At 36.5% G+C, this 20,440-nt stretch overlaps 1 protein-coding gene and 1 long non-coding RNA gene across 2 annotated transcripts; one reads left to right on the top strand and one right to left on the bottom strand.

Annotated features, from left to right (window-relative positions):
* Window positions 1-727: 727 nt before the first annotated feature.
* Window positions 728-4,812, top strand: LOC103135740 (inhibin beta B chain). The gene is made up of 2 exons (XM_007548624.2): window positions 728-1,095; window positions 1,937-4,812. Exons 1-2 carry the CDS (start codon window positions 753-755, stop codon window positions 2,716-2,718), a joined length of 1,125 nt encoding a protein of 374 aa, XP_007548686.1. The 5' UTR covers window positions 728-752; the 3' UTR covers window positions 2,719-4,812.
* LOC107835906 (uncharacterized) lies at window positions 2,613-19,405 on the bottom strand. Its single transcript, XR_001661748.1, has 7 exons — window positions 18,169-19,405; window positions 16,249-16,336; window positions 14,462-16,119; window positions 12,472-12,573; window positions 12,210-12,284; window positions 6,434-6,532; window positions 2,613-2,702 (listed from the first exon to the last, which is right to left on the bottom strand). It is a non-coding gene; the product is annotated as an uncharacterized LOC107835906 (long non-coding RNA).
* Between the last annotated feature and the right edge of the window lie 1,035 nt (window positions 19,406-20,440).

Here is a 20,440-nt window from a genome sequence, read left to right on the forward strand (position 1 = left end):
GCGGCTTGACGGAGTTATTCTTCTGCTGCTCTTTTTTTCCTCTTCGTCACACAGCAGAGACATGAGCGAGGCGTCCTCTTCGCTGCATGGTTCTTGTGCTGTGACCGTGCACACAACATGACGGAACCTGTTCTTTAAATGCCGCCCCCGCTTTCACAGAGCCCAGCCCTTACTCACATGTTGAACTACGGCTGATTGTGCTTCTCGGGTACCATTCGTAAATTGGGTTAAAGGGCAAAGCTTTGCAACTTTGAACGCTTCAGATGTTATGGTTGTGCCAAAGAGCGCAACGTGGCACAGAAATAAGATCTGATCTATGCCCACAAACCGATAACTTTACGCATTTATTATGGTGCCATAAAATGAGATCACAAAGTCACAAAGTTAAGAAAAAGTAATCGTGAGTCGACTGCCAACCTGTGGGCGCGTGCTGTGTGTGATTGTCCGTGTTGTGGGAGAGGACACTCTGATGCGTAATTTCCCCGGTGCCCCGTTGCGCTCATTGGTGCGTCTCTCCAACGTGTCACCAGTTTTGGTGGATTACCCCACATATCTGCAGCATCAGGAGGGTGAGACGCCACTCTGCTTTCCAGCTTCTGTCCTGACTGTGTCACAGCTGCCAGCAAGAACCTCTGACAACATTGGGTTGAAAGAAGCACTCAGGGGAGAGGTTTTAGAAGATTTTTTTTATTGTTATTAGTAAACTTACTCCAACTAAAAAAAAAAAGCAAAACTTTTCTTTATGCTGGAGGATGACGCCGTCTTTTTCACTTATTTCACTGCTGCTACTGGCAACTTTGCTGCTGAAGGGGCTCCGGGTCAGCGGCTCCCCAGCCTGCGCGTCCTGTGGCTTACCGGCAATGGAGAAAGACGCAGAAGAGAAGATGATGATAGAGATCGCCAAACAGCAACTTTTGGAAAAGCTCCACCTGAAAGAGAGACCGAACATCACTCAGACGGTTCCAAAAGTGGCGCTTCTAACTGCGCTGCGCAAGCTGCACTCGGGACGCGTCAGACAGGATGGTACCCTTGAACTAGAAAACAGTTTACCTACCAAAGATCAAGGCTATGAAATAGTGAGCTTTGCAGATATAAGTAAGTTTTTCTTTCATTTTCCATACTGTAAATCTTTTCTGGCATGACTTTTAAACACTTTGTATGAGCGCACCTTTTGCGCAAGTTTGTGCGTAATAGTGTCGGTGTTCCCCATTTGATAATTTTTTATTTTATTTTGAATTCTTATACTCATGTGAGAAATGAGTGAAATCGCATTACTTCCAAATATACATATTCATATACAGAGAAGTTAGATAATACCTGCGCAAAATGCTCATTTAGTTGAATTCTGATTTTAGATAAACACCACGCCCCCTTCAGCAGTCCTGAAGATTTCATTGTGGCTTTTGCATTTGGAATATTAAAACAGGTCGGAGACTGTGTTGTAATAAAAGAACATTTCCATTTGGAAATATTTTAAAAGAAAAGGCTCATTTTAAAGGCAGCCGACTTACTAATAACTAGGATGCTTGAAGCCCAAGCAAGTCTAGAAAGCAGAACAAATAATTTAATAAACAACATAACCTTTAAACATATAGGAATTATTGGGATTAAAATGTTGTGTATGTTGAATGCTACATTAAAGTTTTTCAAGAAAATGTGGATGCACCAAAAGCCAAGTGCTTGAAAGCGGATCTAAGACATAGCTAAAGAGCTCCAGCTGAATTATTTCTTCATGCCAGATTAAACTAACACATAAGTAAAAAGTAAAGGTAAAAAAAAAAAAAAAAACCTGACCTTTATTTAGAGAAAGTGGACCTAATAGCTTTATCTTGCAATCATTTCAGTACATTCCATTTTGGCTGTAAGGTGACAACCTCTTGAAATGTTCAAAATATTAACAGTCTGTGTTTGTTTTTAAATTGTCATTGTTTCATAGATGATTCAGACAGCGGTGACAAGGCCAGCCTTAGCCTTACCTTTCAGTTTCTGCAGGAACGGGGCAAGAGCATCCAGGTCCTTCAGTCCTCTCTGTGGATTTATGCCAAATCGTCTGAAGATCCTCACCGGAGCTCCCGCCTCCTTGCCCGGGTCTTCCTCTCAGCAGATGAAGAGACTTCAGGCTCTAATCGCACCCTGGTGATAGAAAAGATGCTGGAGGTTAAGGAGAACAACTGGCATACCTTCCCCATCACCCACACGCTGCAGACCTTTCTGGACGGAGGTCAGCGGCGACTCCGGCTTGAGGTCAGCTGCGAAGAGGGTGAAAGGAACCTTTGCTCCTTTAATGACTCGACTGACAAAGCAAACCAGCCCTTCATGGTGGCCCAGGTGCGTCTGCGTGATGACCACTCCAAGCACTTAATCAGAAAGCGATCACTGCGCTGCGGAGATGAGGTGACGGTGTGCTGCAAGAAAGACTTCTACATCAAGTTTAAAGATATCCAGTGGGATGAGTGGATCATTGCACCTGAAGGCTACCACATGAACTACTGCATGGGTCAGTGCCCCCAGCATCTAGCCGGCTCCCCGGGCATAGCATCCTCATTTCATGCTACGGTCTTCAGCCAGCTTAAAGTCAATGGCATCAACACAGCCACAGCTTCATGCTGCATCCCCACCGAGCGCCGGCCTCTGTCCATGGTCTACTTCAACTCTCAGCACAGCATCGTCAAAACAGACGTCCCCGACATGATAGTTGAGTCCTGCGGATGCACATAAGCAATAGCATTAGAGGCAATCTGAAATAAGCAGATATTAAAGACTGAAAAATTAAAGAGGGATGTTTGCTTTGGACAGCCTACAGTAGTAGGAGATTTTCACACGTGGCTAAAATAGAACACGATAAATATAACCAAAGACACTGAATGCCTATATTGTAACGTTTCCGTGTACTTTTTAAAACTGAATCGCTGTGTATAAATTATGGTATTATTAGTAATTGTTCTAGAGATTTTAAGAAACAAAATGCTTTGTCAAAGGGTTTACAGAAAAGTTTTTAGTTTTTTTTTTTTAAATACAAATAAAAAAAGATTTATATTTGCAGAATTGGAATATTGTTTTAAAGTTAGATAGAACAACAATAAATAGTACTTCAGACACATTGATTAGGCAAAACAAATCAGATTGATTTAAAATGTTCTTTTTTGTTGTTGTTGTTGACTCAGTAAATTATCTTTTTTTTAATCTGTTGCCTGCAGTAAAAAACAAAGAAGAAAAATGGAAATCTACAATATAATTTCCAAAAATTGAGGCAGGGGCATGTAATACAATTTTTATTTTTATCTCTGCACCATTTCATCATTGTTTTGTTTTTGTTTATGTGCTTTATGTTTTTTTTTTTTCTATTTACTGCTTTTCAGGCCTGGATTGTAGGCCGACTAGTTAAGATACCACATTCCTTTAGAAATCTTTATTTTATTGCTTATGTCTTCAACTCCTTGCATCCTCTTAGGGTGTGAAGAGACAGCTAGCTATTTGGTTGTGTTCTTTATATTCAAGCACTGATGGCAAAATATGTTCACTTTTTTTCTAAATGCATATTGAAGTCTTGCAGGGATTTTGAACACATTTAAGACAATTTCAAGGATCTCTCTGTAGATTTATGAAATGTGAAATCCCACCATTGAAAAGACTAAATCAAAAATATGCTTTACATTTGTATGCATAGATACCTAGATACATACATAGAGGTGTATGTATCATGTAGAGGTGACTGTGGGCAGCCAGCCACAACATACATTTGAAATATGTTTGAACAACAATTTCACTGTATTCTTTACACAAGTTTCTAATGAGCTGGGTGGCTTCGACAGTTTATGAACCCATGGTCATTTCTCAGCAGCATGAGCAAACATTTAGCTATTGCCTCAGTGTCTGCTCATGTGAAGGTCTGTGAGGCAGGTGGGTCAATGAGCATGTGCTGATGCACGTTGGCAATTATAGCCTTCAAAGTCTAAAGTTTTCAGGGCTGATGTAAATTTAGTATCTTTCCAGTAATAGATAATAAAGCTGTCTCTGTTTGCTAGAACATCTTATTAGCTCTACAATCCCCTCTTTTGATATTGGCATTGTTTTTTTGGTTATTGAACCAGAATAGTCATATTTGGAAAATATATGGTGTGATGTTTAAAATTATTAACAACCTCAATGGGAATAGCTTAATTTAAAGCATGGTGGTGGTCAAATTGCTTGTTATGGTATATGAGCACACATTTTCATTTATTGTTCATTCATTGTTTGCCTTATTTTGCAATTTTCAAATGGGTAAGTGAGAGGTAAAAAAAAAATGATAAAATTGCTTACAATATAGCTTTGCATAGTTCACAATAAGGTGTTTCTCAGTTCCTGAACATCTCAGTAACCCAATGTTCTCCTTAAATCGGGACCTCGTGGCAACTATTTCTCTGTTGGTTCAAATCATCAAAGCTTTTCTTGGCTGATCTTAATATCTTCTATTTATGGAATGCACTTTTTAAGTCTTTTTTTTGTGGCTTACCCTGTTTATATCTTCTAATATCTCCTGTCCCAGGGCTTATTGTGTCATGTTAGTGCCACCGCAGCACCACTAAGGCAAGCACTTTATCACCCTTACTGTAGTTTCAGTGCAAACTTTGCTAGAGGGTTTTTTTTTTTTCTACTGTACTTACAGCTAAGGTGGGCATGACCTAAAGTGTAAGCAGTCCTACAGGGAGCGAATGTCCATTTGCTTACTTTCATAAGCTTTAGCTTTGTTCAAACATATTATGTTGTAAATATACTTGCTGATGACAGAAGCCATTCTGTGTCTATTTAAATATATAATCATTTTCTTTATTTTTGTATGATTCTATATTTTGTATAAGACTGACAATTTATAATAGACTTTTAAACTAAAATAATATTGAATTTATTTAATTTTAATGTCTGCACATTTTTCAATAAAATATGTATTATAAACCAATATATTGTGTTGCATTAATTGTGTATGTTTAATTTATGTCCTTAACTCTTAAGGCTCATGGGCTGAACCCATGAGAGAAGATGAATCTCCTCTCATGGGCTGAACCCATGAAAGAAGATGAATCTCCTCTCATGGGCTGAACCCATGAAAGAAGATGAATCTCATTCTTATTTAAACATTCACAGTAAGCAACGCTCATGTAGTTGCATCTATGTAAAGAAAATAAGCTATCAATTCATTACAATAAGAGTTTTTGTTCACACAATCATCAGTCTTGCTTTTTTGTTAGTTCCAAGAAGATGCACGTGTCTTATGATCATACTGGTGCAGTTTCTAGGGCAAAGAGCATGCTTGCTCATACAAACAGTAGAAGTGGCTTTATGGACCGTCTGTGTTTGATGAGTAAACAGTCGGCCCATTCCCTTGGCATGCAATCGCTTTCATATCACGCATTTATATTATGGACTGATTGCAATCTAAATCTGAGGCACTACTATCGGAGTAAATAAATAATCATTTATGCGAGGAAACAGTAAAATACTGTTACTATGTTAACATATAGCGAGCTAATGCTCCAAACATTTTGAACATCAGAAGAAAAATTGCATTTGCACTTATATAAACATGTTTTATGTTTAGCTTTGAATTTGTTTAATTTTGTGAAATGCTGACAACCTTGACATTTGACTTTCCTGAAAATCATTAGGTCATAACAAATTGTTCTTTCCCTCAAAAAAAAAAATAAAAAAAATCTCAACTCTATCTACAGGGCCAACAGCACAGTCATGTTACATCATCCAAAATGGACTATAATCACCAACTGAGGCACTTTGGCACAAAAAAATAGTTTTTCAGAGCAAAGATGCTGTTTATCCATATTCGATCCCAAACAAATGCCTAATCCTCATCATTAATAACTCAACTATTATGTGGCACAACTTTGGTCACGCAGCTGAGTAACATTTCTTTGACTACCCATAGGTTTTGAGCGCTATCATCAGCAACACACATTTTTTCTGGTCGAGCAGTGGAAGAAAAGCTTGTTAAAATGGTCTAGTCAAAGTTCACATTTAAATCCGCTAAGATTTAAATGTGGAGAATATTTGTGTAAGATTAGAAAATGTTCACAGATGCCACAAATCCAATTTCTCTGATCATTAAGTAGTTTGAGAGGATTAAGGAAGATACATGTCTGTCATGAGATGCAACATAGATGGAAGCAGCAAAAATGCAGAAAAAGGTGAGTCTAAAGGAATTAATTCAGAAAGCCTGAATACAGATTTCTCAATTTTTGTTTTTTTTTTTACATTTAATTTGAAACAAAAATAGAAAGATAACGTAACATTTTTCATCAAGTTTGCATTCATTTTCTAACTTTGTTGGTTTACAATTTAAAGTCCCATTAAAGTACACTGATGTTTGTGGTTATAACTTGGTAAAAACTACGAACTATAAATATGTTTGAGTTTGTGAATGTGATTATTTGTGACATACATCAGAAGGAACCTGCCAGATGTGATTGGTGAATAACTCCTGATCATGTCTGATGTGACAGCACCTTGTTGAACCAAAGGGAATCACTTCACAGGGAACCTGAAAATTACCAAGAAGCAGAGAAAAGAATAGTTAATGAGATGTATTCTCAAAAATGTGTCCTTTGCATGAAGTTTTTGAACATGACAATCTCAGTGTTTATCCATCAGGTGCAAAATCAAATTTCAGTCAGCTACTAGTTAAAAAATAATTCCTAAATGACCCTAAAAGAGCCAGAAAACTGAACTTTCACTTTAAAATCACTCTGCACATTGCTTGTTTACTTGTTTGAGCAACTGTAGGACCAACGTTTAGAGTGAGCTATATCGGAGAACTTTGTTTTGCTGTCAATAGCAAATTATCAATCATCACAGGTGATTTTCTAAGAATGGCAAATAATCACACCTCTTCCTTCAGAAAATAGTTTGGAGTAGCACGGCCTATTGCTTTGTACAGTTTGGTTTGAAGTGCCATAAGAAATAACCACGACATAACATTTTGAAATGAAGGATATTTTTTCTACACCTCTTAAGGTTCTTAGAAAATATACAGGGAAAACAATCACATTAAAACAAAGTGATCTTCCAGTTTCAATATCTTCAACAAGAACACTTGAACATGTGGACAGATTGAGCAATTGATCAAACTACTGACCTTCTAATTATTGGGCAACCAATTCTGCTGTCTGAGGAACAAAAGTTCAGTAACACTGCCCCATATTCAGTGCCCAGAAGGGAATTTTTTAAATAGCTTTTTTTGCCATGTAACAACTAACCATGTATTTATTTTATTTAAGATTCATATGTTTCGCAACTGAAAACCTGCAGTATGGAACATCTTTCTTCAGCTTCTTGAGTGAACCACCTTTTGTCAGTTACATTGCAGGTTCTTTGGTTTATGTCTCTTATAACTTTAATGTAATTTCCATGAGCACATGGTTTCTAAAAGACAGCGATGATGTTTAAAAAGAAATGTGGAAATACCTGTGCAGACATGCAACAAGCTTGTCAACAGCTGTGAGAAGAAAAAGTGAGCTAGTGAAGAAAAAAAGATGTCTCCAACGATTGAAGAGAAGGGCCTGAAATATCTTTAATATGACACTATTTGTTAAGACATAAAGAACATCTCAGATTGTTTTTTTTTTTTTTTTCAAAAAGCCATTGTACCTTATCTTATGGTCTTTTGGGTGATACTTGTGTCATTTCCAGCCAGAAAGTAACCTCTGGGTTTCAAGGAAATTATTATAGAAACCTGTCTTGCCTCAAAGTATATGCATAAACCCAGAACAAAAAATAAAAAGATATTGAGGAGATGTTGAATAAATCATCCACAGTGAAACAAGTCCTCTATTAATAGCAGCTGGAATGTAAATGTTAAGTTGTTTATAAAGCACATACAGTTCTGAAATTGATGAAAGTGCTGTACAATTCAATGAAGTGAAAAAAATAAACAACAATAAGAACAAGTGAACAAAAATATTTAAAGGAGCAGTGTTATATGTTTTCCAGCCACATAGTGTCATTTCATAGCACAATCAAGTAACTGTCACTTTCAGTTGTTATAAAAATTATGTACATATCAAACATGACTTAAAAGAAATTTGACTTCACAATTTAACAACTTGAAATTGAGCCTCTGTCTTTTTAAGAAGTTCCTTTGCAATTACACACCACCTTCAGCATGTCATCACATCAACATCCCCCTAGTAAGCACTTACAAACGTCTGTCAGTGCACTGGACTGCAAAATATTTCATAACAGAAGCTCGGCAGATGCAAAGTTCCAACAGGTGCTTGCTAAAGGCCAGAATTGTCAAAGGTTATTTGGTAAAGCTGAAATCCCACACAGAAGAAGAAGTCATTATTCCAAAAGTGACATGAAAAGCCAAATAAAACTTAACTTCACAGAGAAACTTACATTTAACAACATTTTGAAAAGCCAGAAGGAAGCTTCAAAGCCTAAGAACATCATCCCAACTGTGAAGTGCAATGGTGGCAGGCAGCATCACGTTGTGGGGGTGTTACGCTACAGGAAGGACTGGTGCAATTCACAAAGTTGCAGGCATCATGAGGAAACAGCATTATTGAAAGACCATTTAAAAATATTTACCAGAAAGTAAAAGCTCCCATGCAAAGTTCCGAAGCATGGTGGTTGCAATTTGGCTTAATGACAACAAAATTGGTAATGCAATGGCTCAAAGCAGGAACGAGCAGAGCTGAAAAGGTGTGTGCAAGCAGCATGGTGGCCAACAAACCTGAGTCAGTCACACTGCAGGCCAACTAATGGAGAGAACATCGTGTAAGGTTACCCATGTCATGAAGCTTAACAGATAATTCTGAAACATACTAAGAAAATTTATGCAAAGTATGTAAATATATTTAGCTTTGGTAATCTTAACTGGATAGGTTCACATTGGCTTGAACGCAAACATAAATTGTGAGAAAAATGTGGAAAATTTAAAAGCGGTTCAATTAAATTTTATCTCCTCAGTTACAGCTTAGTGGTACACTTTTTGTAATTTGATTCCTGAAAGTAACCTGTGACATCACGTTTTCTCTGCGGCTCAGCACGGCTGGATTTGTTGAAACAGATATTGAAGCATGATTTTGCATCTGTTTCAAATGTGACTGGCAACATACAAAAAAAAAAATAAAAAATACACTTTGCCTTTTTATCCAACAACTCAGAGAATAAATACGTTTTGTTTTTCTTTGGTGAGGACTATGGGTGAAGGCTAAAGGTGTGAGTGCACGTGTGATGGTGTTGGAACATGAGCATGAAGAGAGTTAGATGTTGACATGTGAGCAGGTGAGCAGAGTGACACCAGGAAGTTCCAGCATTAGCCTCATTTAATGAAAGTAGATAGCTGACCTAGTTTGGGAAAATGAAAAGCCTACTGACTCACTGATATACTGACACACTGACCCACAGACCCACTGTTTTGCCATGTGCCACTAAAACCCTAAATCCTTCACTCCACTCACAATCCCACAAATCCTTTACCGAAGGTCAAAGGTGTCAGCCAGAGTCGCTGCTCAAGGTGTCATGGCAGGACGAGACGTGAAACCAAACTGTTCCCACTCTCTCCACTGATTCCTCAGGTAAACAGTAAATAACGATGCAAGGCTTAGTGAGAAGATTACTGTGTACAACAACAGCTACATGATCCTTCCATGTAACAAGTCTCGAAGTTACTAAATGTATGATACACGTTCTAAGATTCAATTAAATGACAGCAATTCATACAAATGGTTAGAAAGGGACTTTCACTGGGATTAACAATTAGATTTCATGTTAAGTCTTGTTAAATTAAATACCAGGTGCTAGAAAATGTATTTCTTCACTGTATAAAGCCACTTGGGTTATCAAGAGAATTAGACGTTGATAATATTCCATATCTAATTTGAAATGTTTCCTGTATAGATGCCAATTTTCATGATAAATAAAGAGAAGTTCTGTAACTTTCTTTAACTCTACCAGTGATCACAGAGGTCCCAGAATACAATAGAAAAGTCATAGATTATCTTCTACTGTGCATGGTTGCATTTCATCAGCTCTGAAAGGTAAAATAGGGGAATGCAGTAGACCTTTAGGAGACACGTTCAATGTCATTTTAATGAATCTGGAACAGCACTGTTTACTGTGTTCTACTTTTAACATACACAGACCTTCAAATAACTCTTAAATCCACAGGATGATCCCATTACGACAGTCCCAGTTACTTCCTTTATCTCTCTGAGTTACGTCAGGAGTACCTTGTTCCAGAACAATATCCTGTAACGGGAACCTAGGCAAAGCTTTACCCTTAACTTACTTTCTAACCTAAAAGTTTTCATCTGAGTCCAACAATTTTTTTGAGTGTGTTTGTTCAAATAAAAAATAGGGACAAAGAACAAAGCTAACACAGTCTTATACCAGTAATAATAATAATAATAATAATAATAATAATAAAATACTTATATTGCAACATTAGATTATGACAGCAAATCAAGACTTAATAAACTTGCAATAAATTGCATCATTTTAAAATTTTAAGTGTTAAATTCACTTCAGATTCATTCATTTTTAATATGTATTTTTTTTTATTTGGCTTTAATAAGTTACCTAAAACGTTTCTGATGTGTTTTATACGAATGATTCAAGATAAGTTTGTAAATGACTGTGAATACAAAATCATTGCTATTTTTTATTTACTAACATTTGCATATGGCTGTACCATACCAATATAGGGGTTGATAAACAAATATTAATCATGAAATGAACTACAAGATCCAGTTTTACCACATGGTGGCGTTTCTAAAGTAAGAAGACCGAGAATCACTCTCAGATTTACTATTGAGAATAATCCAATTAAACTAACGCTTACTTTACCGTAATCATGTTATTTACTCTGTCATTGCATCCTAACATTTTAACTCAAAAATGTTGTCAGACTGAGACACAAATAACACTTAGCATCAGAGGACCTAAGGGGTGTAGATTTGGCTGATATTTGTAATCACATTCCATAAATAGACATAATTTGAATACGAAATCCAAGTTGAAATCAGTGGTGCATCCAGAGAACTGAATCCATCATAGCAGGAACTAGTAAATAGCACACTACAGATGTATTGCGCATGCTTAATCCATGCATTCTTTTTTTCGTTTATGGTGTTAACACCATTATACTTGAAGATACAGCTTACAGTGATTTTTTTTCTTAGTTGTTCATTGTTTGGACAGCAGAGGGCACTAGACTGATTTTCTCTAAGGATGAATGAGTGAAAGCTGATGGCAGTGGAGATGTTAATGGTAACTAGCACTTTAGCACAAACGGTGTATGACTGTTACTCATAGGCCGTGGAAAGACTCAAAGGATCTAGGGACCATTAGCCACTCTAATCAGAGCAACAGCGGATACTCAACATCTTCAAGTACTAACATTTTAACATCCCTGGGAATTCACCCTGAAGACTGTGCAAAATATCTTCTTTGATACCTGTACCCCAAGTGCTTTTTCATGCATTGTTGGTATAGATGAATAAATTCTCATTTTAGGATGATTTCCTTAAGCGGCAGAGCACTTAGATGAAGTTAATGGTAAGATAAGTGGTCTATTCAATTCAATATTTGTGGTTGAAATAGATTTCTAGCTGCTAAAATGAAAAGGGTCAATAGAAGAAGTTAAAACTTGTAAAATAAAAGACTAAACTAAATAGATCCTTCATATATGATTGAAATCTAAAAGATATCCCTCGAGTATTGAACTGACAGAACTTTTAGAGCTGTTTGGCAAAGATACCGGTATGCTGTCACCCTTTTTGTAACTTACAAAGACTAAGCATAGGCCTTGAATACTCATTTTTAGAGAGTCTTCACTAACAGCATTCTCCAACCTACCTTTAATATCTTGAAACCCAAAACACAAAGAATCTATTCTAAGACCTAAGACTGGGGCAAGTCAGAATCTGTGCCTGAATCACAAGTTGAAACATATCAAAACATTTACATTTAACTGCCTCATAAATTTTTTATGGACTTTTAAATGCCTGCAATCTAGACACAAATCTGTGCCAAAAGTAGAAAGGGGCAGTTATGTGATCTCATAATTCTGAGGTTGAAGAAGACTGCGTGCTTTAAAGAAATATTCTCACATGATTGACTGTCTCTTGGGATTATCTGTCACACAAAAAACACCATATGAATTTGTTTGAAACCAAATTAAGCGAACTATGAAAAAGAAGTAACATGCTTACATCTTCAGCATATCACATTTTTGCATTCCTATCTCGGACAGTGGTAGATTGAAGGTTCCTGGGTGCCACCAGTACCTAGCAAAAAGTATACTTGAGTACGAGCAGGGCAGAAACAGTGTCCAGACTTTGATTGTGCTTAGCATTTTGTTTGACAAGCAATGGGAGTTGAGACTGTAGTTTTATGAACATTCAGAAACCATTGACTGAAAGTTACTTTTGGGACACAGCAACTCAAATAAGTTCTTTAGTGGAAACTACATACCTTGCAGTATCAGCAATCAGCCTCTTTCATTGAAATGCAAACTTGTTGGAGCACCAGATATGCCAACATGTCGAGGGTATATGAATTTGTAGCAGATGGGACCTTTAACGACAGTTTGAAAAAAATCCATATGTACTTTTACAGTGACATCTGAAGTACTCCAACAGATAAGAAATTGAGCAAGTGATGAACATGTGTTATAAAGCAACAACCCCACGAGCCTCCCTCACGAGCATCCCCAGCTATTCTGAGAGACTTGGTTCAGGAATGGTTGATGAATGCCATGCTTGTGGTTTAGCAGTTGCAATAGACAAAATACTAAGTTAATGCTGCTTAAGGAAGCTAATTTTGTTCCCAAACTGCTACATGAATGTGTCCAACTTTTGCAGTTTTGAGGCTTTTTCTTTACTGTAATGTGTTTGAGTTACATGACAGAAATTTGGGGATCTCAAATAAAGGTGCCAGGAATGATGCTGATCTAACTAAAGTACCATGTAAGAGCAAAAGGTTTTAGTCAGTTCCTCATATGTGTACAAATTTAAACATTTTTATATACATTGCCCAATGAAGTATTACATATTTGATGGTCGTTTCTAAGGTTATATCCCTTTGCCAGTGTTGGACTTCAGTGCTGAACCACCGTAAAGCTTTATAATTGGTCACTTTCAGATGAGTTGTCGAAAGAAGAACAGTTGTACATCTGCTGTGCCTAGCTAAATAATTTAATAAAATAGATGCTACAGATGGCACACACTTGGAAAACTGCAATAGACACACATATATTGATGTTAGTTAAGAATTGTATGTAAGGAAGACATGTCCTAGCATTATTTGATTAAAACACACTGGAACAACAACTGAAGCAGTAATTGCAATACTTCTAACATTTCTTCAAATTACTATTGTAGTGCAAACAGTTTGTTGCTTAAACAAGGTTGATAAAACTATGAATTTCATAATGTAATCTAAAATGAACAGTTTTACGGCCACTTGAGGGCAGCAAAATGCCTCAGAAGACTTGTGGATACTGACAAGCCTCACAAGACCATGATTCTGATCAAGAATTGATCTGCCAGAGTACAAGATTCAAGCATAACATGTTGGAAAAAAGTCCAAATTTAGTGGGTAACAAGTGGAAGCCACACAGTAAAGGTACTAATGACTCAACAGTACATTTTAAAAAATGTAATTTAATGCAGAAAATTCCTTTCCGTTGCTACAGCTAAGCTTTTGGTACTTAGCAATAACCAAATTGCTTTACACTTTTGACTTGATTATGTCAATATTACACTTTAATTTAGGAATAAATATCACAATAATACCCTCCTGACCCCCGCCAACCCCTCACACTTCATTGGTAACACTTGACCTATTGCATCATCCTAGAAAAGTTTTCAAACTAGTAGTGAACAGCTAAATCAAAGCAAGGTACTCATGTTAAAAAGTAAATAGCACACTACAAAAATAATCTGCCCTATTAAAACCTCCATATTGAGCTAAATAAACAATTCTGAGTGTTATTCTCTGAGTCCTCATTTTACTCATGGACACTTATAGCTTTCAAACTTCCTCTATCAGCTAGCTGTACTGCGGACGCATTTACTAAATGCTAGAGAAAGCTTAACTGTTATTTTGCTATATCTAACAGTAATGCTTTTGTCTTTTTGTTTTTTTCTTTTTTCAGCAGAGGGCCTCAGTAATATACCCTATCTTATCTTGAAGGAACTGGAACCATTATAGAAAAGCACCATTAGAAAGTGTCCATGATATGATATGTTTCAGTGCATGTGACACCATGTTTGGTTAAAATAATTTCTGAAATTATTAACTGATACATGGCAAGTCTTTTTCCTGCTAATTTTGCGGCACGTTCAGCCAGAGAAACAAGTGCATGTGTTGCAGAAGACATAATCTTTAATCTATAACTTCATAAATTAATCACCCAATTTAACAAGGACAAAATATCAGTGCTGAAATGAAATGAGCTCACCTGTGAAATGTTAGTGTTGCTTTCCCTTTCAGTTCTATGTTCCACTAAACTTCCAGCAGCCAACTTAATTCAGCAGCTGGCAGCTAATTGGGTATTTCCTCCAACAGCAGGTACTCCATACAGAACCATGGTTAGGTTTCACCACAGTCACAAGAGAAAATATTTTTATGCAGCTTTAAAGAGTGAAAATTATAGGTCTGCAACAACAGGAGTATATGAGGGAACCAATTTGTTAAGTAGAATCATAAATTGTAGAGCAGGGCTTTACAAAGTGTGGGGCGTGCCCCCCTCTGGGGGTCACCAGAGAGCTTCAGGGGGGCACAACATAATGAAAAAAATAAAAAATAAAAAACCCAGAAAAAGTAATTTTGATAATTTAGCAAACTTTACCAAATTGATTGGTTCTTAGTAACTAAAGTTACAGGGGTAAGAAGACCGGGCCAAGCAAAGTAACTAAAACTTTGGCACAAATATGACCATAATTATTTAAACTTGGTATTTTCTTGGATTGGTTCTGAAGATGCTCCACTTCCACAGTGTTTGCAAAACTCCAAGAGTTTTTTTTTTTTTTTTTAACAAAGGGCTAAATGAACTGAGGTCACAGCTGACAGTAGTGTTAGCATTGCAAATGACAAGGCAACTGAAGCATGATGTGTGGCGCTACATAGCTAAAGCAGGTAAACCCCACAACATCAGTGAAACGTATGAATGGAACGTCACAGTTGTGGATTTGGTTTTTTTTTGAGAGGGAGTGAGATGCTGGAGGAGACCAGAAATCCCTGTTCTAGAGTTTTCCCTTTGAATATTATTTCAAAAAATGTTCTTGCTGTTTTATCCGAGTTCAAAGATTTAATTTATGGTCATCATCATAAGATTTTCTGGACTGAAGGTACCTATTAAAATTAGTAAAATAGATCATACAAAAGCTCTTACTGTGGTTGCTCATGTTGCCAAAACACACAAAAAGTATAATTTCCTACTGCATTTATTAGATACCTATTTTACTTCATATACTTTGACTTATGAAAAACGATAACCTTCCTCAGAATATCTGTTTATTACCCACTACGTGTTTAAAAGTGGATAAATGAAAGTGTTCAAATGAGAGCAGAGGCTGCTGGATTTACACAGTTCAGGATCCAGTAGGAGCTTGCATCAGCACAGCTAAAGGACTTAATGCCACAGTTCTTGCTTTACCTCCATCTTAACCGGTCTTACCCCACTCAATTTCCGATGGGGACCTAATTCTGTCAGAGGCAACTTAACAGAATCCATCCAATCAGGGCAATGAATGTCAGGATCTAATGTGTGTAATGTAACACCTTACAAACGTAAGCTTGGGGAGTTGCTGCAGGAAATTAGGAGTATGGTGGACAAGGTTACATATATATTTACCAAGGCAGAATGTTTCACAATGTTTCAGCATTTCTAAGCTGCATTATAGAGAACATAAAATGATATAAAATAAACTGTACCTGATTAAGATTATGACAAACGAAGCAAATACAAAACACAAAAACTTGTGGGAGTTGAAAGAAACAAGCAGGAGAAAAAAAAACAAGGAAGAGTTTACAAAACCTTGAACAGAAAGGCTCCACCCACCTTCAGGTTTAAACCTTCTTGCTGTGAAGCAGAACTGCAAACGAATGTACTGCCCCCTAGTGGAGAGTTGAGATATCTTTTAGTAGGGCTGACCTTTTTTTCACATAAACCTTTAGGTCAGGTTTTTAGAAAAAGATTATGTTTGCAATGTTTAGAAGCTTGCAACGCAATGTTTGATTGCATACCTTCCTGATCTGAAGATAGCGCTTCAGTCTATCTCCTGCTGTTTCATGACAATGTCTGCTGGTGTGATCTGTCCAGATGATAGAACTTCTGCAACAAACACAAAGAAATCACGCAGAGACACAAATGAGAGGTAAACGGTTTGATATAAATGTTAACTATTCCACAGCAGCGGCATTTCACAGATTTTGTCTGCTTGAAGAAAATGTTATGAGTATAAATACTAGAAATTTATAAAGAATGTAATAGACTATAAAAGACCACCTATACTCATCGATTTCTGTAAGAAAGATTTTGCTATACATACATAGTCATACAACAAAATTATTTCAAAATTGAATGTCCTCCCATTGAAGTGCTAGGTTTTTGGGGTTTAAAAAATGACACCATTAAAACAATACCAAACCAAAAAAAAATCTTTACCCATATATATCCTGTAAACTTGAAGCTCTATTTTCAACAGAAAATAAACAAATCAATTTGGAAAAAAATACAAAAATTATAGAATAACGTTAATGCTTGTTCATCACACTTATTCTGTACAGCTTCTCTAGTGCTTTAGCCGTAGAAGCAAAATAAAATAAAAAGAAGAACAGCATTCTTCCATCTCAGAAGTAAACCTTTGATTTCCTTATATAGAATAACTTCTATTGCTTCTTTGAGAGGCGCATTGAACCCATTATGGTACTGAAAAAGGGAATCCCACTTTGTCTTCAACTTGCTACCTGACTGTAAGTCAGGATCCATTGGTATTTGGATCTCTTCCTAATTCTATTCGCTTTGCAACATACCCTGGCCCATCTAGTCAGGAAACACAACCTCAATTCAGGATCCTACAACCACCAAGTTTTGTATTGGTATGGTGCTTTTTTTAGGTGATGCTCTATGTTGTCATTTTTGTGGCAAAACTGTAACACAAAACTTTAAGTCTGGTTTTGTCAAACCATGACATATTCTAGCCTGAATGTTTAAGTGAGGGCTCAATGTCTTCTTTGAAATAAGCTTTAAAAAAGACAAAATTGTTATTCCTAGTTCACACATTAAAAAAAAAAAGATGCATCTGACAGAAAAATCCTAAAATGACAACTCAACTGTTTGCTATAAATTAATGTGAGGTGTCTATCCAAGAAGGCTAAATGCAAAGTGAGATAAATCAAAAGATGAATAAAACGGAGTATTTGTCAAAAGATATACTCACTTATGCAATTATATTTATTTTATATCCCCTCAAGCGTGTTTGTTTATTTCTCAGTTGAAGCTGACATCATGGTGAAGGGTTAGACTTTTTTTACATCACAAATTCCTGGCATTCTATCTGTGTCTGATGTTATATATGGAGCATTTCCTCTGTCTGCTTGTCGGCTTGTAAAATGCTGCCCTCTAGTGACTATCGCCCTAAAACAGGTTTTTTTTTACTGCTTAATGTCAGAAGGGGCAAAAGAAAAAAAAATGCTTCTTGTTTTAAACCTATCTCGTATTGTTAAAATTCTCTATTTTATATCTACACATCTATGTGAAAGGGTATGAATTTGATCTCAACTAATTATTTTCTCACACCAATTAACACCAATTATTATCTCACACCAAATATTAGCTCTTGGCAAATAATGCATAATTCCATAAGATCAACAAGAATTTATCACCTAGAGAAACTCTAAGTTCTGTACTTAAAATGATATATGTGTACCTTTTAACTTTTGATTACTAAATATTTTTTATCTGTTACATGACAACGGAAAAAAAATGAATTAAGAGCACACAAAAGAAAGAGGGAAAGAAAGAAAGGAAGAAGAAGTAAACATTTCTACAGGAAGGTAGATAGTGATGTGTTGTGCATGCAGCACAAATCAGAATAAAACTTTAGCAGACACTGCAATAAATTAACATTTTAACTAGAAATAAAATATCTGTGCAGCGCTTACCTTTGCACCTGATTGTTACGAAAATGCTTAAAGCGCTCATGGAGATGTCCAGCCGCAGGTCATATTGTTGTTTTTAACTCCAGTTTCCTCCCTTCAGTATGCAGAGGCTTGCTGCAGACAGAGCAAGCCTTTATATGTGGTACCTACATGGCTGCAGCACTGCCAGCCCGGGACCCCGAGCCAATGGGAGGAAAACATGTGCAGAGGACCATCTGCAATGGAAAAACAAATCCTGTAAAAGATTTGCTGGATTTTGCAGCACTGGGGAATGGTGTCCAGATGCCCTGAGCCTTGGTGACAGCTGCTTTCTCTTCTACTCACTTGGCTAACATGCATGATCCTCATAGCCTTCCGTAACCTTGGATTCATCACCATGAGGAAAGGGGCTTCACTTTCTTTCCACTTAGTGGATATTAAATATGGTTTCAAATGTTTTTGTTGTTGTATGGTGTGCATATAATCTTATACTGAACTTTCTGTTATTCCACATATTTAAGACATTTCTGTGCATAAAACACTGGAAGACTATGTGATAACACTGTGCAAAACCAGTTTTAGGAATTTAGCAAACAGTGAGACTTCATCCTGTCAGCAGCTTTCAGTCCTTTCTTGACCTTAACGGTACTAAAAGCTTTTCCTTTGGCTTACCTTGTTGGTAATCTGTTTGGTGCGGTAAGCCCTCTACAGGCTTTGGAGGTGGACATCTGTAACTTTTTATTTCTGCCCCATTCACCTTTTCTCCCTTTACTACAAATAGCTAATGTTTTCTTAATGTTAGCTTTTAAGAAAACTGCAAACATTAGCTAACAAAATTCTGTATGTATACAATATTGTATGAGTATAATATTGTCTGTATATTCCTGCATACAAAACTGATATAAACTATTCTACTATGAACATTTTTCATGATGCTGAGTAATATCTCTATTTAATAGATTAGCATGCAAAAGTTTGAATAGTGAGTGGATGAACTACTTGCTAAATATTCCTAGATTAACTGAAAAATGTGTATGCATGCTGTCATCTTCATCAACTTTGCACTGAAACCATCTGGATCAAATCTTCTCAACGAATAAATCTGAAGTATACATATATTTTCCTATATTTAGCTAAGTTATGCTTTCCAGTTTCAAAAAGGCCCAAAAAAGCTCTTAACGACAACTACGATAAACTCTCCTCACCTTTAATCCCACTCATTGATAATCTGAAGTGAAGCTGGTGTGAGATTCTCCCCTCTGTCAGATGAAACATATGGTTGCAGCATCTGTGGGAGGGTTAATAGCCAAGGCTTCCCTGCTTGGCTGCTGCAGCTACATTGGGCCCAAAGCCCACCACAACTCTCATTGACAAAATCTGATTTAACCACTGGCCGTATGCTGTGAATGGACTCCAGCCTTGGCTCGGGTCACCAACTGTTCAGGCTTTGACTCAGCTTTCCCGGCTGCTTTGAAAATAAAACCGCCTCATGAATGTAGTTATTCACTGACGTGCGGCTAATAAACACTCTTGGTTCCGTGGTGATGAGTTTGGATTCTGCAAAACATTTGAATACAAAACACTTAACACATTCAATATTTTTTGTTTGTTAGTGCTGTTAAATCTTTACAGATCTATTCAATAACAAGCACTGTAAAAAGCACATTAATATTTTATGGGTTATTACGCAATTAAATCAAACAAACAAAAAATACCATAAGAAGTCAACGGCTCCTCATCAACTGATATAGTAACATTACAGCAAACATACATAAATAAACAAACAACTAGATCATATCTAGATAGAATGAATTAATTAGCTACATTATACCATTTTAAGATTAATGTTTTCAGAAATAAATCAATAAATAGTTAAGATGAAAAAATAACAAAGAAGAATTTACTTTTTTTTTTCTTTTATATTTACTGTGATCCTTCTCTTTTTCTGAAACATTGTTATTCTCTGCATAAATAAATAAATAAATAAATAAATAAATAAATAAATAAATAAATAAATATGTGATTATTTATAAAAATATAAAAATATAATTACAACTTTTCTTATAACACTCATATGTCTATTAAATGTGATCATGTACACTTCCTGAAATAATAATGTCTGGTTTTAGGTTAAGTGTCGGCGCACGGCTTTCTTCTTTAATAACCCAATAACTTTGTGGTCGCGTCGGCTCTGGTCCGGCTCCAGGGCAGCGGATTGGATTCCAGTCCAGGTTTTGTGGTGGATTTGACTGGTTGAGGCTCAGCAATCTGCAGCATCCCCACAAGAAGCCAGCCA

The sequence above is a fragment of the Poecilia formosa genome, unplaced genomic scaffold (assembly GCF_000485575.1).
Source record: "Poecilia formosa unplaced genomic scaffold, Poecilia_formosa-5.1.2 Scaffold2, whole genome shotgun sequence".
Classification (NCBI taxonomy): domain Eukaryota; kingdom Metazoa; phylum Chordata; class Actinopteri; order Cyprinodontiformes; family Poeciliidae; genus Poecilia; species Poecilia formosa.

What these genes read in the sequence shown, in the direction of transcription:
- LOC103135740 (XM_007548624.2), top strand. Translation starts at nt 753, where the DNA reads ATGACGCCGTCTTTTTCACTTATTTCACTGCTGCTACTGGCAACTTTG. An exon ending in AGTGAGCTTTGCAGATATAA is followed by an intron (nt 1,096 to 1,936) that starts GTAAGTTTTTCT and finishes ATTGTTTCATAG; the next exon opens with ATGATTCAGACAGCGGTGAC.